The following is a 22699-nucleotide window of genomic DNA, read 5'->3' as shown; positions in this document are numbered from 1 at the left end:
TGAGGATGGCAGAGCCAGGAAGAGAGCCAGGCAGGAGGGCTAAGATGTGCATAAATAAGGGTGAGAGAGGCAGACTCAGCCGGAGCAAGCAGGGCTTGGCTCAGCTGCAGGATGCTGGTGAGAAGGAAGCAGGGCTGGCAGAATCCCCGAGGCAGTGCTGAGCTGACACACAGCTGGGAGTGCAGTGTGAGGTGCAGAGAGCTGGAATGCCGCCTTCCCGAGAGGAGCCCTCTCCTGTCACCGTCTGTTAAATCGTGAGCACACGGTGCCCGGACAGACAATGCTGACATCTCTGTAATCATCAGTTAATCGTGGCACCTGCCCTTGGAAATGCTGAGCCCGGAGGAAAGAAGCTACAATAAAACAGCTGATAGAAGTTGGTGTGTGAGGTTCTGCGGCGGGCACTCTTTGAATGTGGGTGAGTAAAGTATCAGAGAAGTACATTCTGGGTGGAGTCCCCAGTCAGGGGCAGGTGAAGTGAGCCATAATCCTGTTCCTTTAAAATCAGGAAGCATCTTGCTTTTGAATCTCTGGAGTGAGGTGGGCCACTAACGAAAGAGGAAGGATTGGAGGGAGCCTTGTGGATAAGAAGACGCTGATGGAGCTGAGGTTGTCAGTAAGCAAGGCTTAGGTTTTAGAGCCCTGCTTCCCAAACTGTGGGCTCGGGAATTATTGCATAGGACCTTCACATCCCTAGAGATACCAAAAACTTAATCAATAAGTGTCAACTTAATCTAAAAACCCCATAGGCACGCACATAGCCAATTTAAAAAATGTAGATTCAGTGGTGAAGACTCTGTCACAAATTCATTTTAAGGGATTGTTGACTTCTTAGTTGCTTTTTGTCCATATGTGTTTTCTGAAATCAGGCCATATGAGCGATTCAGCTTCTGTCATATCGTGGTCTGTTGATGCTGAAGCCCAGTGGGTGAACTGGGAGGAGCCAGAGATGACAAGGAGAAATAAAAGCAAGCCTGTGATTCGTTCAGTTTGAGGCATGGGCCCTATAAACTGGCCAAGCTCTGTCTATCACTGAAGTTTCCCAAGTGCTTGGGCACCCTGGGATGGCACAGCAAATAAGATTTCTAGAAATTCCCTGGATTCTATGCCAAACAGAAGCTTTTCAGTGCTCTCAGAATGGGTCGTATTAATGCCCATTGAAGAAGTCAGTTTCTGTGAATCAAGGTCATCATATACAGATGGAAAAGACTCTTGCTGGGAGGGATTGGGGGCAGGAGGAAAAGGGGACAACAGAGGATGAGATGGCTGGATGGCATCACCAACTCGATGGATGTGAGTTTGAGTGAACTCTGGGAGTTGGCGATGGACAGGGAGGCCTGACATGCTGCAATTCATGGGGTCACAAAGAGTCGGACACGACTGAGCGACTGAACTGAACTGATATGTATCATGGAGTCTTCCCAGGTGGCTCAGTGGTGAAGAATCCACCTGCAATGCAGGAGATGCAGGTTCGATCCCTGAATCAAGAAGATCCCCTGGAGAAGGAAATGGCAACCCACTCCAGTTTGCTTGCCTGGGAGATCCCGTGGACAGGGGAGCCTGGCAGGCTACAGTCCATGGGGTCACAGAGTCAGCCACAACTTAGTGACTAAACAACAACAACACATGTATTAGGCAACCAATTATAGGTGTTTAGATTCAGAATTTAAGCAGGACTTGTCTCCTTCACTCACTCAACACACAGATTTGTTGGCATCTACCATGTGCTACGTTACACTAGCAGTAATAACAAGGGGGAACACTGACCAATATTTGTGCTGTGCTGGGCACCTTTTCCTGTGAATGAGGAAGAGGTGTTATTACACCCATTTGACAGATGATGAAACTGAGGATCAAAGACATGAAACATGTTGCTTAAAGCGAGTTATGATTCAGAGATGGAACCCCAAAGTTGAACACTGGGTCACCCGCCTTTGTCAGGATGAGCACCCGCTGATGAGCTTCTGAAGAAGGTGATCGTGGACCCTGGAATCAAGTCAACGCTCAGTCAATGATTCCCCTCTCTGAAACTCGTGAACCTCTGTGAATCCCAAGACGCAAGGATTGGCCTCCACAATCCAACACAGCCAATAGACTGTCTTTGCCATTTTAGAAGACGAAGACTTCTTCAGGACAAGATCTCGCTCTTCATTTTCTCTCTTGATCTCGGCACAGAGTTGGCAGAAGAAGTGGCCAAATTAATGAAATGGTATTCTGTCTTTTCTTTCATAAACCCTAACATATCTGTATCTGCCTGGCCCTAACTTTGAAAGCACAAGTATTCCTGAGGTCTGGGTATGCTCTTGTCTCCTACCATGGGGTTGCATGTCATTCAAACCTGGAACGCTTTCCTCTTTCTTCTCCAGTTAGTTACATTCTTTGCCTTTCCTCGCAGCCTAGGCTCCTCCTCCTCCTCCTTCCCCCACTCCTTCCCTTTCTCGTCTTTCTTTCTCTTTCTTCTCCTTTCTAATCACCTTCAGCCTTCCCTTCTCCTCTCTACCTGCTCTGCTCCCCTCTACCCACACTTTTTCTGTCAGCCCCTTCTCTCTCTTGGAGGCAGATGCAATTTTGTCTGAAAAGAGACTTCTGCCCACAACAGAGATGCTGCGTCTGAACCACAGGTCACTTTACAAAAATGGGAAACTCAGACTTCCCTGGCAGTCCAGTCACTGGGAATCTGCCTGCCCATGCAGGGGACACGGGTTCGACCCCTGGTCTGGGAAGATTCCACACTCTGCTGGGCAATTAAGCCTGTGCACCTAGAGCCTGAGGTTCACAAGAGACGCCACCGCAGTGAAAAGCCTGCGCCCCACAAGTGGAAAGGAATCCCCGCTTGTTGCAACTACAGAAATTCCGTGTGCAACAATGAAGACCTAGAGCTGCCAAAAATAATAAGTAAATAAATAATTTTTTTAAGTGGGAAATTCATGTGTGTCCCTCAAGGAACTCGTGGTCTGTTGCCAGGCAGGTATCATGCCCGCTTTATCATCACTGTATACTTGACATATTAAGCACCAGCAAAGCTGGATGTAATCAATGAGAGCATTTGTATTAGCAAAGCCCTTTCATGGTACAGGTCCAGAAACAGAAAAATCCCTGTCTTAAACCCATTTGGCAAGTTAGTTCTGAAGTCAGAGCTGTCACTCAGGATCCCTTCTTTCTCAGCTTCAGTTTGGCCCTTAGCCACATGGCCCCGGCAAAGGCTGCTTTTCTTGGGTCTTCTTTATAAGAAATGTGGTTTCCCAAGGGTTTGACTTTTCACCTTCAGGGATTTCAAGATTCCTAAAAGTTGACTTTGAAAAGCAGCATGAACTCCAACAGGATGAGGCAGAAAAGGGTCCAGCCCTGTGGTCCGGAGCAGGGTTTATTGTCTCTTGGACTCAGTTTCCACATCTCTGTAATGGGCTCAGGGATTCATATGGCACTGGTGAGCCTGAGCCAGCATAATACGTGAAATTGCCTGGCTCAGTGCTGTGCAAGTAGCAGGTACCCAATTGACCCTCTAAGTTTCTTTCTTCATTGCAGAGGAGACAGCCCTGCCTCATGCCCTTGCTCTCACAACCATTCTCTTGAGTTACAGTTTATCAGGAGGGCTCAAAAAATATTGCTCATTTATGCACCATTTATCCCACTGGATAATGCATTTGGGAAAATGTGAGGTGCCTGTGTACATCTGATTCAGGCAAGCCAAAAGCAGGCTCAGCTGCTGACCCTACCAGAGAGAATGGACTCTTTACATCTTACATGGGTGATCACCTTGTCCCTCAGCGTCCATGATGCTGTCCATTTGCTTCAGTTGATGATACCCCAGAGAGAGATATCAGAAATTAAACGATGGAGTTTGATCTGGCAAGAATTTCTGGGGCTTCTGGCCTGGGTTTCTGTAACTCCCAGTGGTGAGTCAGTGACTGCCTACCTTTACAACACATATAATGAGGCTCAAAATCCAGCTTTGCCACCTACCAACAGTGTGACCTTGGGCCAGTCATGTAACGTTGCTGAGCCTCTGTTGTTTGGTGAAACATTGCTAGGCAGTAACTGAGAGCTTGGGCTAATGTGCAGGATGGACCTGGGATTTGAGTTGCAGTTCCACCTCTTGTGACTTTGGACTAACAAATCAATTTCACTGAGTCTCAGTTTCCTGACCTCTAAAGTAGGGAGGATAGTAGTACCTTTTTGAGAAAGTTGTTTTAAAAATTCACAACCAATGTATTGAGAACCTACTATCTGTGAGGCACTCTTTCAGATATTAACTCATATGCGTGGGTGCTAAGTCGCTTCAGTCGTTCAGAATCTGCAAACCTATGGACTGTAACCCTGCAGTTTCCTCTGTCTATGGGATTCTCCAGACAAGAATACTTGATTGGGTTACCATGACCTCCTCCAGGGGATCTTCCCAACCCAGGGATCAAACCTGTGTCTCTTACATCTCTGGCATTGGCAGGCAGGTTCTTTACCACTAGTCCCACTGGGGAAGCCTGTTAACTCATATCAGTTCAGTTCAGTTCAGTTGCTCAGTTGTGTCCGACTCTTTGCGACCCCATGATTCGCAGCACACCAGGCCTCCCTGTCCATCACCAACTCCCGGAGTTCACTCAGACTCACGTCCATCGAGTCAGTGATGCCATCCAGCCATCTCATCCTCTGTCATCCCCTTCTCCTCCTGCCCCCAATCTCTCCCAGCATCAGAGTCTTTTCCAATGAGTCAACTCTTTTCATGAGGTGGCCAAAGTAACCTTCCCCAAATCCCTAAGAAATAGGTATTATCAATATGATGGCTTTTTTTTTTCCAGATTATGCAATGGAGCCACAAAATATTAGATTAGTAATTTTCCCAGAGTCACACGGGTAATAACGTTACTGAACCAAACTTAGGTCCACTCGCCCACCCAAAATAAAACTGACCTACTGACACCAGGTGCTGGTTGTGGGGAAGGAAAATGCAATGCTTATTGCACAGCAGCACACAGGGAGTCCATGACAGCTAGAGCCCAAAACACCCAAGCTCCCAGAGAGGTTTCAGGAAAGCATTTCTAAAGGCCAAGAGAGGGAGGGCCATCACAGGGTATGTGATCCGATTGTGCACAATTCTCTGATTGATGGTAAAGTATCAGCCAATCAGATGGTGGCATCACAGGCGTTAACGTTACCAGGGCTTAGGCTCTGAGAAGCCAGGGGGGCTGTGTGCTCATGGTTATCTAGTACTGATAACTAGATAACTAGTATTGATAGTTAACATCTAATTTGGTGGGAGTTTTAGCATCTGTAAAACAACTCAGGAAATGTGCATCAGTTACTATTATCTAGGGACTTCAGAGAGGAGCTAAAACAAAGGATATGAGGAGGGTCTGTCCTGGGAAGGGTCTGCTCTGTCACAGTAAGTGAATCCAGATTCGGTTCATCTGGAGTCTGTGCTTTTTAAGCACCAGGCTGTGGAGCCCAGTGTCTGAAAGTGCTTGGAGACCTCGATCTGGTGTCAGAATTTGAACTCTCAGCCTCCAAACAGCACATACAGTAAATGGCATCTGATAACTACTGTGGGATCTCTGTTGTTAAAGCTGTTGTCCCAGATGGTGACCTGCATCCGGATGGGGTTTGTGCCCAGCCCAGTGCCCCCACCAGCAGAGCGGAGGTGGGGGAGCTTGGAGAGCGTGTTGGCTCGTGTCTCATAAACATTTGGGGCTGTGAGAGCAACTGCGTGATCTTGCGGGATGATTCTCGGCTTCAGGATGGTGTGTTGATGCCGATGTCACGGCTGCTCTGGGCACCCCAGATACTGTTAACAAGCCTTTCCAAGCACAGATGCAGTGTTTCCTCACCATATGGTCCATGCTGCAGTGCAGGGTGCCTCAGACGGGAGATGATGTGGAATTCAGAAATCCTGAACCCCATGCACCAGAAACCTACTTAGAGGAGCCCTCCAAACTGCCCCAGTTCTCCTGACTTCCAAGGATCATGTTTCCATTTGTATGTCATTCATTCATTTGTCCAACAACCACACATCATTATGGGGCAGCTTCCATGCAGTAGGGACTGTGTCAAGCACGGGGGATACACAGGTGAGTGAAACATTGCCCAAGTCTTCCAGAAACTGAGCTTAGCCACGGGGGCCATGGGAACCAACCATATTAGGATGTTTGTTGTTCAGTTGCTTAGTCGTGTCTGACTCTTTTGGGACCGCTGGGGCTGTAGTCCACCATGCTCCTCTGTCCCTGGGATTTTCCAGGCAAGAATACTAGAGTGGGTTGCCATTTCCTTCTCTCATTATTACATTATCCTAACCATATGATGACATTATTTTAAGCTGTGTAACACAGGAAGTTATCAGGGACCCTGGGAATTCAAAGGAGTTGAAAATCTTGGTGATGGAGTTAAAATTTATTTTTGCACATCAGTGTCTAAGCATTTTTTCTATTCAGGTGTGTGCTTAGTCACTCAGTCATGTCCGACTCTTTGTGAGTCTTTTGAACTGGAGCTTATGAGGCTTCTCTGTCCATGGAATTCTTCAGGCTAGAATCCTGGAGTGGGTTGCCATTTCCTCCTCCAGTAGATCTTCCTGACTCAGGGATCAAACCTGTGTCTCCTGTGTCTCTTCAGAAGGACTCCCCAGATAGGCAAAGGTCATGACCCACCTTCTCCTAGTGAAGGTGAAGAGACTCTGACATCCCTTCACCCTGCTTTTCTGGCAAGTGGATTGTGAACACGTGATGTAAATGTCCACCTCCAACTGGAACCTCCCTTGAATTTCAGGCTCTCGTATCCACTCCTCCATGTGAGTATCTCAGATTACAAGTCCAAAACCAGACTTGGTTTCTTCCCCTGAAACTGGCTTCTTTTCCAGTGTTCTCCACTTTGATAAACTACTAGTTAATCATCAGCTCAGGCCAACAGTCTTGGAGTCTTCTATGACACTCTCGCTTCACACACATCCCACCCATCCTAAAGGACTGTTGGCCCTACTTTTTAAAGACATCCCAACTCTGAACGCTACTTCCCAGGTTGCCCTCTCTACCTGCATCCCTGTACCCTCAACTCCGACCTGCCTTCCAGCAGTGGCCTCTTAGCAGGCAGTCTTCCTTCTGCTCTTGCCACATACCTGTGTGTTCTCAGCAAAGCAGCTGGAGAAAGATCTCTGAAAATGTAAAGCTTATGTTCTCCTCTTTCATGTTCTCCAGTGGTTTCTCATCACATATGGAATAAAATCAAGTGTCTTGCCGGTGGCCCATAAGAACCAGCACCCCCAAACCTCATGGTCTTTTCCTCCACACCCCCTGACCTTTTCCTTACTTCCTTAGCTTTGCTCACTCCCCTCTGGCATGACTGGTCACCTCCCCATTCCTCAAGCACATAAAGATGTCAGAGCATGGGCATGGTGAAATGTCAGATCCAGTCAAAAAGAACTTACTTAATACCAGGAGAGAGAAGGAAAGTTGGGATGAAAAATTCCTGAGAAGGTAGAAGGAGATAATATTCAAAGCCCATGTGGGGAGGGGTTGGTCTTACATGTTAGAGAGCTGTCTCCTGTAGTTGTTTTTTTATTTTTATTTTTTTAGGAAGAGGGAGGCTCTATTTCTAGATATAGAAATAGCTGGTATCTAGAAATACCTAGATAGATAGACAGACAGACAGATATCAAGAAATATCTAGCTATTTCTATGTAAAGAAATTGCTGCTGAATTAAGGACCCAGGTGAGTAGATTGGTGAGGAGATAAGGGCTGAGAATTGGTGAGATTAGGGCAGCAAAACCTATCACAACAAAGCCTTAGAACAGGAGCCTAATGGCTTACTCATCTATTCACTCAACAGATATTTACCGAGCACCTGCTATTTGCCAGGAGCTGGGGGTAGATGTTTGCTTGGCCATTAGCTTAGGAGCCAAGAATAAGCTCACCCAGTGAGACTTTGAAAAAGTATCTTCAGGTTCTGAGTCCGGTTCCTTCTTTGTAAAAGTGAAAAGTAATAATACCTGCTCTTTTGATCAAAATAGTTATTTATGTGATACTATAGAGAACCCTCCTTTCATCGGAGGTAGCAGTTATACTGGAAGCTCTGTGGGGGGAAAGGACCTTGTCTGTTGTCTTCACTAGTATATTGCCATTTATGGATTGAGCATTTATGGAATGAATGAATGAATATAACTGATTCAAAATCTTTTTTGGAAAGGGGGGACTGCTACTTCATTGATTTTGAGCATCTACTGGATACTTTGTTACTGGCAACAATTCCAGTATATCTCACACAACAATAGTTGTATCTTTTTTTTTTTTTTTAATTGGAGTATAATTTCTTTACAACACTGTTAGCTTCTGAAGTGAATCAGCTACAAGTATACGTATATCCCCTCCCTCTTGGACCTTCCTCCCACCCCCATCTCACCCCTCTAGGGTCATCACAGAGCACTGAGCTGAGCTGCCTGTGCTGTATAGCTGCTTCCCACTAGCTAGCTATTTTACACATAACAGTGTATATACGTCAATTCCCATCTCCCAATTCATCCCACCTTCCCCTCCCCCCACCCCGTGTCCATATATCAGTCCTCTGTGTCTGTGTCACTATTTCTGCCCTGGAAATAGGTTCATCTGTACCATTTTTCTAGATTCCACAAATGAGACGGTTTTCCCATATGTGCCCCAAATGCAGGAACTCTCAAATGCCGGGTGGTATCTATCTGTAACATGACAATCGAAGCCATTTAGGCATCTCTGTTCCCCACTACTCTCTCTGTTGCCTTCTCTAGCCCCCTCCTCTCATGGCTGTTTCCATGGATCACTGAGCTAGGCACACACTTACTTCCCTATATACACACTGGCTTGAAAAATAAAAGTTGCTCAGTTGTGTCCAACTCTTTTCAACCCCATGGACTGTAGCCTGCCAGGCTCCTCTGTCCGTGGAATTCTCTAGGCAAGAATACTAGAGTGGGTTGCCACACCCTCCTCCAGGGGATCTTTTCAACCCAGGGATCGAACCCAGGTCTCCCGCTTTGCAGGCAGATTCTTTACCGTCTCAGCCATAAGGACTGGATACCGTTTTTTTGCATTGATCACTGAACTAGGCACACACTTACTCCCCTATATACATTGGCTTACAGGCTGGATACCATTTATCTCAGATGCTTCAGATAAAAAACTCAGGATCCACAAAGATCTTGACAGACTGCAGCAATTAGCTGAAGTGAAGGAGATGAATTTGAACGAGGTCAGTGTAAAGATAAACACTGAGCTCTAAGAAGTCAACAGCAGAGACCGGATGAGAAGAAAACCCTAGAAGCTAAAAAAAAAAAAAAAAAAAAGCAACAAAATAAAAGAGCAATGTATATATACTGAGGGGCAAAATTCTGAAAAGGCCATGTATTAAAAATATCTATCTTTAGTATTTTTTGCATCAACATTTATTTAGTATTTTTATACTATGACATGAGTTTCATAATAAAATAAGAGAATCTAATTGGAATAAAAGTGGGATATCAGTATATTCCTTCACCTCCAGCTAAACTAATAGCAGCTCCCCTGATCATGAAGTATGGTGATATGGGCTTGAATCAGAATATTCTTTTTTATTTTTCTACATCAATTCCTTAGTTTTCATGTTGTTCAACTTTTCCATTTGGTTAAACATAAATATTTTCTCCTTATTCTTCTCTAATAATTGCTGTCCCAATGATTGTGCACCCCTGGCTTAAGCTTTTAAAATTCTGGCATTCGTTGGACACTATTCAAAGTGATTCACCTGTATTATCTTCTCTACAATCCTATAAGAGAGGGACTTTCATTAACCCTGGGCTTCCCTGGTGGCTCGGACAGTAAAGACTCTGCCTGCAATGCAGGAGATCCAAGTTCACTCCTTAGGTCAGGATGATTCCACTGGAGAAGGGAATGGCTACCCACTCCAGTATTCTTGCCTGGAGAATTCCATGGACAGAGGAGCATGGGGGGCTACCGTCCATGGAGTCACAAAGAGTCAGTCACGAGTGAGTGACTAACACTTTCACTTATTAACTCTATTTTTTGGATGAGAAAATGGAGAGTCAGAGTGGTTTGTGAAAGTGAAAGTGGCTCAGTTGTATTTGACTCTTTGCAACCCCAGGGACTATACAGTTCATGGAATTCTCCAGGCCAGAATACTGGAGTGGGTAGCCTTTCCCTTCTCCAGGGGATCTTCCCAACCCAGGGGTCAAACCCAAGTCTCCTTCATTGTAGGCAGATTCTTTACCAGCTGAGCCACAAGGGAAGCCCAAGAATACTGGTTGGTTTAGTCACTTCATCAAGGTGATAAGGGTAGTCAGAACTCTGAAATCAGACAATTGACTCCCCCAAAACTATGTTCCTTAGCACTGCCCCTCCAAGCAACATAATTAAATCTGACGAAAACCAAAGAGGCACACAAATGTGACGACGTTCAAAATACTGGGGAGATGATGTCTGTTCGAGATGAGTATGATTACTTATGGCCAGAGCTATTGCTTTGATCTGAAAACTGCTCACTGCCCAATCATTATACCCAAACGACGTCAAACTCCATGTGAATATCTCTGCATTAGACAAGAGGCACATTCCTCTTGCCTAATAAAAGTGCTTGCCGAGAAAGCTCAAAACCCAGTAGCAATTAATTATTGACAGAGCATGTGAATTAGAGATAAAAGAAAAGTCATTCTTTCTCCACACAGGCGATAGTAAATAAATTTAATTATGGTAGGGAAGCTGAGGGATCTTCGTCTGTATTAAGTTTTATTAGCTGAGACATTTAAAAGCGTGTCATCATAACAAAGAGGTCTTGTGTAATCCTAAATGTACCACTTTGGTGCAAGGCTCAGGAGTGAACAGACTTAATGGAGTACATGGTGGCAGATGCCCTGCTGTACTAACAGGTATGCAACGGGTTTATCGTCAATTAACTTTGGTCCACATATGCCTGCAGCAAATTGACTGTATAATAGGATCTTGAGCCTCATTTTCTCACTGATAGACTGGCCACGTTGGTATTGGAGGACCAATAGCATCAAACTCCTTTAGTCCCTTGAAGCTCTCAAATAAGACAAGACCACTCCAAAGGTGAACAGGGATGGAGGGATGGATTTGAGAAGCAACCCTGGGAAGGAAACCAAGAGATATGGAACCTGGTGTGGGATCTATCGGGCTTCCCCAGTGGCTCAGTGGTAAAGAATCCACCTGCAATGCAGGAAACACAGGAGATGTGCGTTCGATCCCTGGGTTGGAAATATCCCCTGGAGGAGGCCATGGCAACCCACTCCAGTATTCTTGCCTGGAGAATCCCATGGACAGAGGGGACTGACGGGCTACAGTCCAGTGGGTCACAAAGAGTCAGACACAACTGCAGTGACTGAGCACACACATGTGGGACCTATCATGGCCTTACTGACCAAACTTGGGAGCCAAGAAGGAAGAAATCCCATGTATGAAACCAGATCTGTGCTAGATGTTGTCACACTGTAGGTCACACTATTGATATATGTCATTCATTTCATTCTCAGCTGAACTTGAGGTAAGTTTCAGAATTTTGAAGATGAAGATAATAAGGCTCAGGGATGTGATTCAACTTGCTGAAGTCACAAAACCTGCTTGATTCCCTGTCCTTGGGCTTCCTTTTCCTCATTTGCATAAAGACGCCTTTGGACTAGATTGGACAATTGTGTGTTTAGTTGCTCAGCCATATACGACTCACTTGCTACCCCATGGACTCCCCATCAGGCTCCTCTGTCCATGGGATTTCCCAAGCAAGAATACTCAAGTGGGTTGCCATTTCCTTCTCCAGGGAATCTTCCCAACCCAGGGATTGAACTCGAGTCTCCTGCATTTCAGGCAGATTCTTTACCACTGAACCACCACGGAAACCCTTTGACTAGGTTTGTTGTTGTTCAGTCACTCGGTCATATCCGACTCTTTGCAACCCCATGGACTACAGCACACCAGGCTTCCCTGTCCTTCACCATTTCCTGGAGCTTGCTCAAACTCATGTCCATTGAGTCAGCGATACCATCCAACCATCTCATCCTCTATTGTCCCCTTCTCCTCCTGCCTTCTATCTTTCCCAGCATCAAGGTCTTTTCCAGTGAGTCCACTCTTCACATCAGGTGGCCAAAGTATTGGAGCTTCAGCTTCAGCATCAGTCCTTCAAGTGAATATTCAGGGTTGATTTCCTTTAGGATTGACTGGTTTGATCTCCTTGCAGTCCAAGGGACTCTCAAGAGTCTCCAACACCACAGTTCGAAAGCACCAATTCTTTGGTGCCCAGCCTTCCTTATAGTCCAACTCTCACATCCATACGTGCTGCTGCTGCTAAGTCACTTCAGTCATGTCTGACTCTGTGCGACCCCATAGACAGCAGCCCACCAGGCTCTCCTGTCTCTGGGATCCTCCAGGCAAGAACACTGGAGTGGGTTGCCATTTCCTTCTCCAATGCATGAAAGTGAAAAGTGAAAGTGAAGTCGCTTAGTCGTGTCTGACACTTAGCGACCCCATGGACTGCAGCCCACCAGGCTCCTCCATCCATGGGATTTTCCAGGCAAGAGTACTGGAGTGGGGTGCCATCCCATAGCTTTGACTAGATGGGCCCTTTTAATCTAGATTCAGTTCAGCTCAGTTCAGTCGCTCAGTTGTGTCCGACTCTTCGAGACCCCATGAATCGCAGCATGCCAGGCCTCCCTGTCCATCACCAACTCCCGGAGTTCACTCAGACTCGTGTCCATCGAGTCAGTGATGCCATCCAGCCATCTCATCCTCTGTCATCCCCTTCTCCTCCTGCCCTCAATCTTTCCCAGCATCAGAGTCTTTTCCATGAGTCAGCTCTTCGCATCAGGTGGCCAAAGTATTGGAGTTTCAGCTTCAACATCAGTCCTTCCAATGAACAGTAGGGTGGTACTGGACACTATTTCAAAGCCTTTTACATTTATTTAATCTGCAGGTGGCCAGGGGTCAGCAAATGATATCTTAAAGGACCAGTTAGAAAATATGTTCAGATTTGCATGTGATATGGTCTCTGTTTGCAGTTATTCAACTCTGCCGATGTAGATGCAAAAAGCAGCCACAGACTTTACAGAAAGGAATGAATGGCCATGTTCCAATGACAATTTATTTATAAGCATTGAAATGTGAACCTACAATTTTCTTGTGCCACAAAATGTTAGTCTTATTATTTTTGTTTTTCCCCCTTCCGAACTACAGTCCATGGGGTCACAAAGAGTAGGATATGACTGAGTGACTTTCACTTTCACTTCACTTTAAAGATGAGAAGTCATTCTTACCTGTGGGCCATACAAAAACAGGAGGCATATAGTAGTTTGCCCACCCTTAGGCTAGATCACCTTTGAGGTCTTGCTGAGCTCAAACACTTTCTGAAAGCCACTACAACAATCTATCCTTGATTTATTAAGCTTTTACACATGCCAGCTTCTGTGCTAAATGCTTTAAAAGCATTATCTCCTTTAATCCTTTTACAACCATGTGAAGTAGGTGCTATCATTATCTTTATTTCAGAGATTATAAAACTAATACACAGAGAAATTGAGAGTCCAACTAGGTTAAACATAACTGGCAAGAGATAGAGCTGCAATTTAAACGCCAGGTGTATAACATTCCCAAGAATGAATGCACAAGCTTTTTGCTGCCTTTTATGAAAATACTTTAATCAGAACTATAGTGGGACATATAGTCTAAAAAGGGCTTCACTGGTGGCTCAGATGGTAAAGAATCTGCCTGCAGTATAGAAGACCCATCTTCAATTTCTAGGGCAGAAAGATCTCCTGAAGAAGGGAATGGCTACCCACTCCAATATTTTTGCCTGGAGAATTCCATGGGTAGAGGAGCTCGGGGGTCTATAGTCCATGGGGTCGCAAAGAGTTGGACATGACTGAGCAAATAACACGTCTAAAAAGAACTTCCAAGTGTATATGAATTTTATTTGGTAGTTCTCCCCACTGAGCTGTTTATATCATATGTTTCATGGGACAAGTTCAGTTATTTCTGAATAGGAATAACCACTCTCTTGTTTTCCTCCTTCTTCTAGAAATGTGATGCCCAAGACTTTGGATGGGCAGTTAACCATGGAGAAGACGCCAAGTTACTTTGTGACAAACGAGGCTCCCAAGCGCATCCACTCCATGGCCAAGGACATCAAACTCATCGTGGTGGTGAGGAACCCTGTGACCAGGGCCATCTCTGACTACACCCAGACCCTGTCAAAGAAACCCGAGATCCCCACCTTCGAGGTGCTGGCCTTCAAAAATCGGACCCTAGGGCTGATCGACGCCTCCTGGAGTGCCATTCGAATAGGGATCTATGCTCTGCATCTGGAAAACTGGCTCCAGTATTTCCCCCTCTCTCAGATCCTCTTCGTCAGCGGTGAGCGACTCATAGTGGACCCCGCCGGGGAAATGGCCAAAGTACAGGATTTTCTAGGCCTCAAGCGTGTTGTGACTGAGAAACATTTCTATTTCAACAAAACCAAGGGGTTCCCTTGCTTAAAGAAGCCAGAAGACAGCAGTGCCCCCAGGTGCTTAGGCAAGAGCAAGGGTCGGACTCATCCTCGCATTGACCCGGATGTGATCCACAGACTGCGGAAGTTCTACAAACCCTTCAACATGATGTTTTACCAAATGACTGGTCAAGATTTCCAGTGGGAACAGGAAGAGGGTGACAAATGAGGCTCGCAATGTGGCGGCAAGGCTGGCGAGTTGCTAGGGAGGCTCCTGACCCAAGTCCTGAATCCCCCAGGGTCTGCAGCCTCAGCCTTGATGGGGTGCCGAGTAGATCTCCTCCTTTGTCCAGTCAGGATTGCTTCCAACGCTGTTGGCTTAGGCAGAGAGATGGATCCCCTGGCATGAGCATAGGGTACCAGGCCTGCCTGGGTAGCAGCATCTGGTTGACCAGGTGGCCACCAGAATCCACTGCTAATTCTTGTCTTCTGCTGGTTAATCTAGTCTGAAGACAGGATAAATAGCGGTCAAGGTCAGAGACAGTGCCATGAATGTTTGTTTAAATGATAAGAAAGAAGGGAAGGTCTACTTTGGGCAGGGGCCTCTCACTTTAATTTGAGAAGCCTGAGTTCTAGCCCCACATCTGGCAAAGGCCCCTGCTCGATCAACCTCTGCTTTGGCATTTCGCCAGAATACTAATTGTGGCTGATTGCTCCAGGACTCCTAGGGAGCAAGACCCTCCCTCTTAAGGTGTCTCAAGGCTTCTCCTTAAGGTCTCATCCCACAACCTTTGACTTCCTCACTCCTCATCTGATGAAGGCAGAGGCATGCACGTTCCTCACCAAAAAAAAAAAAAGCTGACATCCCTGGAAGCCTTCCTTCTAAGAGCCTTCAAAGGGCAGTTGGGTCCCTCTCTTCATGAGTATCCTGGGTGGTAAAGAAGCTTAGCCTAGGCCCTCCTTAGAATCAGGCTCACAGGACTGCTCTTAGAGCAAGGGAGTGGCAGCTGAGCCCAGAGCTCTGAGGTTGGGAAAGATGAATGCCATCTCTGGGAGTGAAAAAAGAAAACCAGTCTTCTTGGTGGGAGGTCTCCATCTCTGAGACCCTCAGCAGCATGGATCTGAGATGAGCTATTGGAGGGGCTCTGTCCTTTAGGGTCCCCAGTGGGGCAGGGCCCAGAGAGCTGGCATGTCTTTTGTTATTAATAACCTTTAGCAACCCAACCCACAGGGGGTTGATCACCATCTCTCTCTTTGTCCCACCATCTCCCCTTCGTGGTCATCTCATGCTTCGTTTGCTCGATTCAGAGATGGCACATATTGGGGCAGCAACAAGCAGACTGACTCCCTTTGTCAGACCCAGTGTCAGGGGGTGGGGGAGGGTAAGGGCTGCCTGCGGACACCCCCATCAAGGGCTGCTGCATCAGATGTCCCTTCGCATTAGTTTGATTCCATTAAAATGCAGCATTTGACATAAAACACTCTTCACAGATCTCCAGAACCAGGAACTGTTCTAGCAAAATTGGAAATATGTATGAGTGGGGGGAGGGAGTGAAATCTGTTCAACTGTTATTAAACTGTCATTTCTCCCGCTAACTGAAAACTGTGTTGTTATAAAGCTTAATGCAATCTGATTGATGGATTTTGATGGTGTGTTTGTATTGATTACCTCCATTCCCACCTCCACCCCCCTGAATTCTGGGAGTATCCCTTCTCTGGGATAGCCAGGACGACCCAGGTTATCCACTGTGCCAGGGAATTCTATCTGCAGGGCAGGATGATTCTTGAAACAGCACAAAGGAAGCAGTTCCTATAAAGGGTGCGGTGTCCTCCCCTCTTAACCCATCCTGCCAAGGAACAGACTGATGTGCAAGATTCAGAAACAATCTGACAATTTTTTTCCAGATTAAAACAATAGTTATTGAGTTGAAGGCAGCATATATCCCTTTACTACCAAAGTAAAAAAGGGTTTCCCTGATGGCTCAGCGGTAAAGAATCTGCCTGCCATGCCGGAGAGGCAGGTTCCATCCCTGGGTCAGGAAGATGCCCTGGAGAAGAGAATGGCTACCCACTCAAGTATTCTTGCCTGAAAAATTCTATGGACAGAGAAGCCCAGTGGGCTACAGTCCATGGGATCACAAGAGTCAGACATGACTTAGTGACTAAACCACCAAAGTAAACGAAGATACAAATAAAACTGTGCCACACGTACACATTCACACCTGTTTGAAAGAAGACAGGGCCTGCTTGATCAGAAGAATGTAGTGTGGGATGACTGATTTGGAGCCCTGTTTTATGAGCAAGGGCTTCCCGGGTGGCTCAGATAGTAAAGAAGCTGCCTGCAATGCAGGAGATGCAGTTTCCAGTCCCTGGGTCAGGAAGATCCCCCTGCAGTAGGGAATGGCAACCCACTCCAGTATTCTTGCCTGGAGAATTCCATGCACAGAGGAGCCTGGTGGGCGACAGTCCATGGGGTTGCAAAGAGTCCAACACAACTAAGTAACTAACGTCATAAGCAAAGCAAGGAGTGGCTCTGATTATGTATTAGAGGCAGCTGTGGGGGGTATTTTCAAGCTACAACGTCCTAAGGTGCACTGCAGAATTTTTAAAGGGTTGGAATCTCTCGGGTGGGGCCCAGACATCTACCCTTCCAAAACTAGTGTTATGAAGCTGGGATGGAGAATGAGGGAAGTCTCACGTGTGTATTTCTTCGTCCCTCTCATCCTCCTTCCTCCCCTGCGTTCATGCCTTTGCGGGGATCACTTCTGAATGAGGTGGTCCCTAGGATTGATGCCTTCCTTGGAGGACTAGGTCTCTTTTGGAGTTCAGTGACAACTAAGTAAGGGGCAATCTTATAACTTAGGAGGTCAAAGGAGCAGCTCATGGTAGGAAAATTTTAAAGATATTTTTCCATGAGCTAAGAATGACCAGTGGGCTTCCCCGGTGGCTCAGCAGTAAAGAATCTACCTGCCAATTCAGGAAACCCTGGATCAGGAAGATCCCCTAGAGAAGGAAATGGCAACCCACGCCCATATTCTTGCTTGGAAAGTCTCATGGAGAGAGGAGCCTTGCAGGCTACAATCCATAAGGTCACAAAGAGTCAAACATGACTGAGCCACTGTGCATGCATACACGCAAGAATGACCACTGCTCTAGCCTACTCCATCTCTTATATAGTGGATGATCACATATTAGCTCAGCCCCTCAGTCACACCACTGTCCATGTCCCACCTCCCTGGCTGTCTACCTGTCCCTATAAACTCAGAATATCAAGCCCTTAAAGCGTTAGTCTCTCAGTTGTGCCCAATGCTTTGTGACCCCATAGACTGTAGCCCACCAGGATCCTCTGTCCATGACATTCCCAAGGCAAGAATACTGGAGTGGGTTGCCATTTCCTCCTCGAGGGGAATCTTCCCAACTCAGGGATTGAATCCAGGTCTCTCACATTGCAGGCAGGTTCTTTACTGTCTGAGCCACCAAGGAAGCCCTCAAATGCTGCTTAAAAAAGAAACTTAGTGAGTATGCATCCTCACTTAGCTAGGAAAAGCAAATCCATCTTTTAAATGGTTAGCCCATGGTTAACAAGCCATTCTGACCTGGGAAATCAAAGTAGGAAACTCTCCCTAAGTATTTATCCCTCTTGCATAGAGCAGCAGGCTAAAGTTCTCTGGAGAACTAGGGCAGAGGCCTAAGCCTTGATATTTGGAGAATTTTTGTTTTAAGCATCTGTTTAGTGATATGGGTGAAAGCTCACGGTTCTGAAGAGAAATGCCAACTTGGCACGTTTAAGTTCTCTTTTCGGTAGTGTCTTCTCTAGCTTGATTCTTGTGACTTGGAGTGAGTCACCAAGCCACATCCCCTTCTTTGGTGGGGAAACTTGACCAAGGAATTGCTTCCTATCCAGCAAAGCTAAGTCAGCCTATTGAAAACGGTCTCAGGTTAGTGACACTTCCACCCTACTTAAACATGAGCATGGCAACTCACGGGAGGCTGAATTTTGTATTTGATTTCAATAAGCAAAGCATAAATTGTATTTAACATTCTATTCCCCTCCCTTCCCTCGAATGGATGATTCACAGCTCTGGAAAGGTGGCTGTGAGTGGTTCAGAGATGAGAAAGGGAGAATCCATCCTTCCAAACAGTGCAGCTGGCATTGTTCTCATGCTCATTGCTTTTTGCCCATAATAGTTTGTACCTGAAAGGTATGAATGCCTTGACCTTTTAACTGATACCGCCCAGCTCAAAACACAACAGCAATAATAACAAAAACATTCAGTAGCCCCATTTATCTTAAGACTATGGAAGCCCTCACTTCAGAGTTGGAAGGATGTGGCCATTTGATGGGAATTCCCTGTACCATGATGAGCCTCTCAGACCCAATTTTGGGACTTCCCAGGTGGTTGAGCAGCAGAGAATCCACCTACCAAACAGGAAACTCAGGTTCGATCCCTGGGTTGGGAAGATCCCCTGGATTAGGAAATGGCAGCCCACTCCAGTATCCTTGCCTGGGAAATCCCATGAACAGAGGGGCCTGGTAATCTACAGTCCTTGAGGTTGCAAAAAAGTTGGATACGACTTAGCAACTAAACAAGACCCAATTTTAAGTTCTGGAAAGAGTGGCCCTTTCAGTTCCATGGTACTGGGAGTCTTCATCTGAGTTTCACATCTTTAAAACTTCAGTCCCTTGGTTCTGCCATCTAGATCTTCCTGGTCTGACCTGCCCCTTCTCGTTTGCCCTTCCTCCACCTCCTTATTCACCATCCCACCCCCACAAAAAAAACTTCTGTCTCACTACTTTCAGAAGAGAGGTAGCCGGGTTTTATCCTTGCCTCTATCTTGGACAAGTAGCCTTCCCCATCTGAATTCTAGTTTTCCTATCTCAAAAATGGGCATATTGAATCCCTACTGGAATATCATCCAGAGTGACTGTGAGGGCCAAATTGAATCAATAGAGGGGAAGGTATTTGAAAAGAATAAAGTGCTTCCTAGGCAACAGTGGATAGTGATCGAAGTGATGATGATGATAATCATGAAGAAGATGGAGAATATGGAAGAGCAGGAGGAGGAAGAGAAAGGGGATTCCTGACAGCCCTTCTAGAACAAGTATTTCAAGGGTGTATCTTTACGTAGACCGGACAATTACAAGAATGCTAAGAGGAAGAGAACCACCACAGATTTTGCCGTAAGCTGAGGTCAAAAGAAAAAGACAAAAATCCTCTATAAATAGCTCAGAACTGGCTGAATTTCAGGCAATTAATTGAGAAACCGTCTCCCTACCCAGGTCAGGCCCCTTCTGCCATCACCCCATACCCAGATGGGGTCACCTCACTCTGGCCTTTCTCTTGCTCGTCACTCTAAAAGGTTCTTTTAGATGCTACAAGACTCCTAGGCTCATTCACAAAGGGCCACACAGATCCTTTTGAGATGGAAATGGGGGTGACATTTTCAAGCTTCCAAGCTATGAATTCTGTGCCTAGAACGCTGACTCCTAAGAGTTTACCTGGAAGATGAAGAAGGCTGAGAATCAGGGCAGGGGCTTGGGAGCAAGTCTCATAATAAAGTGGGCTTGGGAGACTTCCTCGGTTTCTTTGTGTAGCAAACTAGGGTGCTGGTGGGGGTAGATGAGCTCATGTGATTTCCAGGTTATCAAGGGGATGAGGATGTGTCATTTCCACATAGCAGAGATACTGGAAACCACTTATTTAAATTGTGAAAATACATTATTTCAAGGTAATACTAGTACATCATCCACCATCAGGGCAAAAAATAAAGGCCAAGAAAATGCATGAAATGTGAGTCCCAGAATGGAAGACGGCCAAGCATCCTGAGTGTCCCTGGATTCAGGAAACCAGTTGTGGTCCAGAGACAACCGTGTTTCATTTGGATTTTATTCCACAAATATGTGTAGAGTAACCAAGGGGCGGTTGATAGCAAAGCTGACTTGCCTTGACAGGGATCCCAGCCTAGTGTGGAAGATGGATACGGGAAAAATGAAATACATCGGTTTGCATTGTTACGAGGGGGCACACGGTGCTATGGAAACATGAAGTAGGGGCAGCGGTGATAACTAAGGCAAAGCAAAGACCACCAGGTTCATGGCATCTAAGACCCTCCTTGGCAGCATTTTGCCTCATCTCCAATCGTAAAACTATTCTTACGCTTTAGAGTTAGGCTAACACACTAAGAGGTAGACACTAACAAAATAAAGTGTAAAAAATACAAGATTGGATAATTAAGAAGGCTACAAGGCAGATATTGGCTAAGGTTGGGGGGCTAGGGGGAGAAAGAGAGAAGTACGCATGAGGATCATTGCTATCAAAGATAATCTTTCAGCAGAAGAAAAGTTGTGTATCTCTAAGTGACCATAACCAAGCCATTAATAGGGAACACAAGTCCTTCCAGAGACCCACCACCACCACCACCTAGGTATTGCCTAAGTCCAAGGTCAAATGGCACCCCTCTTTCCTTGGCTATTGGCTACTTGTTGATTCACATAGCAAGAAAGACTTCAAATCAGTAGAAATCCAACTTTTCCGAAAATGTGCAATAATAGTGAAAATGAAGACACACGCACTCACACATCTTAAGTTAGATACAGACTTGTCCTCTAGGTCGGGGATGACCAAGTCTTACCTTATAATGTGCAGATGGGAATTATGATGGCTTGGGAATTTAAGGGACATTCCCAAAGTTGCACATCAACGTAATGACTGCAGTAAGACCACAAGACAGGCTGCTGCACTGGTGGATTGCAGCAGAGAAGGTGTCAGCACAGCCTGTCCTAAAGAAAAGCAGGGAATGTTTCAAAGCGTATTTTCGTAATTTCTTCTCAAAGACCTCTCCTGGGCTTCAGCAGCTTTTCTTGAATAGCTCTGATTCCATCTAATCATTCTGGACCACTTGGAAAAGGATGATTTTAAAATGAATGACCAGTCAGTGCTCAGCCTTGAGGCCGTGAGTAGACAAGAGTTAGAACAGTCTGCGTGTTTTGGGGTCAGGAAGCTCTTCATCACAGCTTCTTTCTGGCTCTGAGTGGACCCATGACACCCTGCTGTTATGACATTTGTGGGATATACGTAGGGCTGAATGTGAGACAGAGTTCATTTGGGTTAACACCTCACTGGCCAGTCTTAAGCATCATGAATTCATTCCCCGCCCCTTGGTCCAAGATCAAACAAAGATCTAGGGATTTCCCCGGCAGCCCAGCAATTAAGACTTCACCTTCCAGTTCGTAGGGTGTGGGTTTGATCCCTGGTAGGGGAGCTAAGATCCTCCCTACCTTGGGACCAAAGAACCTAAACATAAAACCGAAGCAATATTGTAACAAGTTTGATGGCAACTTTAAGGAAAAACATGATCTGTATTCACAGTGACACCCAGAGCAGCTGATCCCTCTCTCAGCTGCCTGGCCCCAGGAAGTACTATCTAGCAGATGTCCTGGATGGCTCCTTCCTGGACAGCTTATTTCCCTAATTAATTTTTCATCCTTGGCTCTCATCTTCCAGCACCCTTATATCTCACTGTCTCTACTAAGAGAAGCCTTCCCTTACAGAGATGCCAGATTATCTATTCCATGTGCCTGGGGAACCTGGATCCTGGAGCTGCAGGACAGGTTATTCTGAGAAGAAAGGCAATAGAAAGTTAGGAAGAACCTTTAGGATTCTCTGAGAACTAGAATAAGGTAATGTGGGACTCCAGGTGCAGGCCAATAGAGAATGTGTCTCTATTTCTGGAGAAAATCTGGAGAGAATTCTTTGGAGAGAATTTGTGGGGAATCTTGTCTTAAGTCTTCACTTTATCGATGCAAAATTAAGGAGCATCCTGTCTCACTTGGGGCTTTCCAGATGGCATTAGTGGTAAAGAACCCACCTGCCAATGCAGGAGACATAAGAGATAAGGGTCCATTCCCTGAGTTGCGAAGATCCCCTGGAGGAGGAAATGGGCAACCCACTCCAGTATTCTTGCCTGGAGAATCCCATGGACAGAGGATGCTGGCGGGCTATGGTCCATAGGGTCGCAGAGTCAGACATGACTGAAGCAACTCAGCACGCATGCAAGCACTGTTTGACTTAGGGTAACAAAAGAGCCACTCTCCCAACCTGGATGTACTGACTTGTAGCCCAACGCACTTTCCACACCCTCACATCAGAGATTAAGGGGACCAACCAAGGGTACTAAAAGTAGCTTTGTCTAACAGATGGATCTCAGAAGTGGGTGCTTCTACAGAAATTAACAGGGAGACTTTTACAGGAAGCAAGGGTTGAGTTTGTG

General features: G+C 46.0%; 1 protein-coding gene across 1 annotated transcript in view; it reads left to right on the top strand.

Moving 5' to 3' along the window:
* Nucleotides 1-16070, top strand: part of HS3ST4 (heparan sulfate-glucosamine 3-sulfotransferase 4) — a 496738-nt gene extending 480668 nt beyond the window's left edge. Inside the window, exon 2 of the mRNA XM_027527667.1 lies at nt 14021-16070. Coding sequence (XP_027383468.1) covers nt 14021-14657 — 637 coding nt within the window. The 3' untranslated portion in view covers nt 14658-16070. The remainder of the gene's footprint in view (nt 1-14020) is intronic.
* The last annotated feature ends 6629 nt before the right edge of the window (nt 16071-22699 follow it).

This window comes from Bos indicus x Bos taurus, chromosome 25 (assembly GCF_003369695.1).
Source record: "Bos indicus x Bos taurus breed Angus x Brahman F1 hybrid chromosome 25, Bos_hybrid_MaternalHap_v2.0, whole genome shotgun sequence".
Lineage (NCBI taxonomy): Eukaryota > Metazoa > Chordata > Mammalia > Artiodactyla > Bovidae > Bos > Bos indicus x Bos taurus.
The sequence above is the reverse complement of the archived record's forward strand: the minus strand, read 5'-3'. Positions and strand labels throughout refer to the sequence as shown.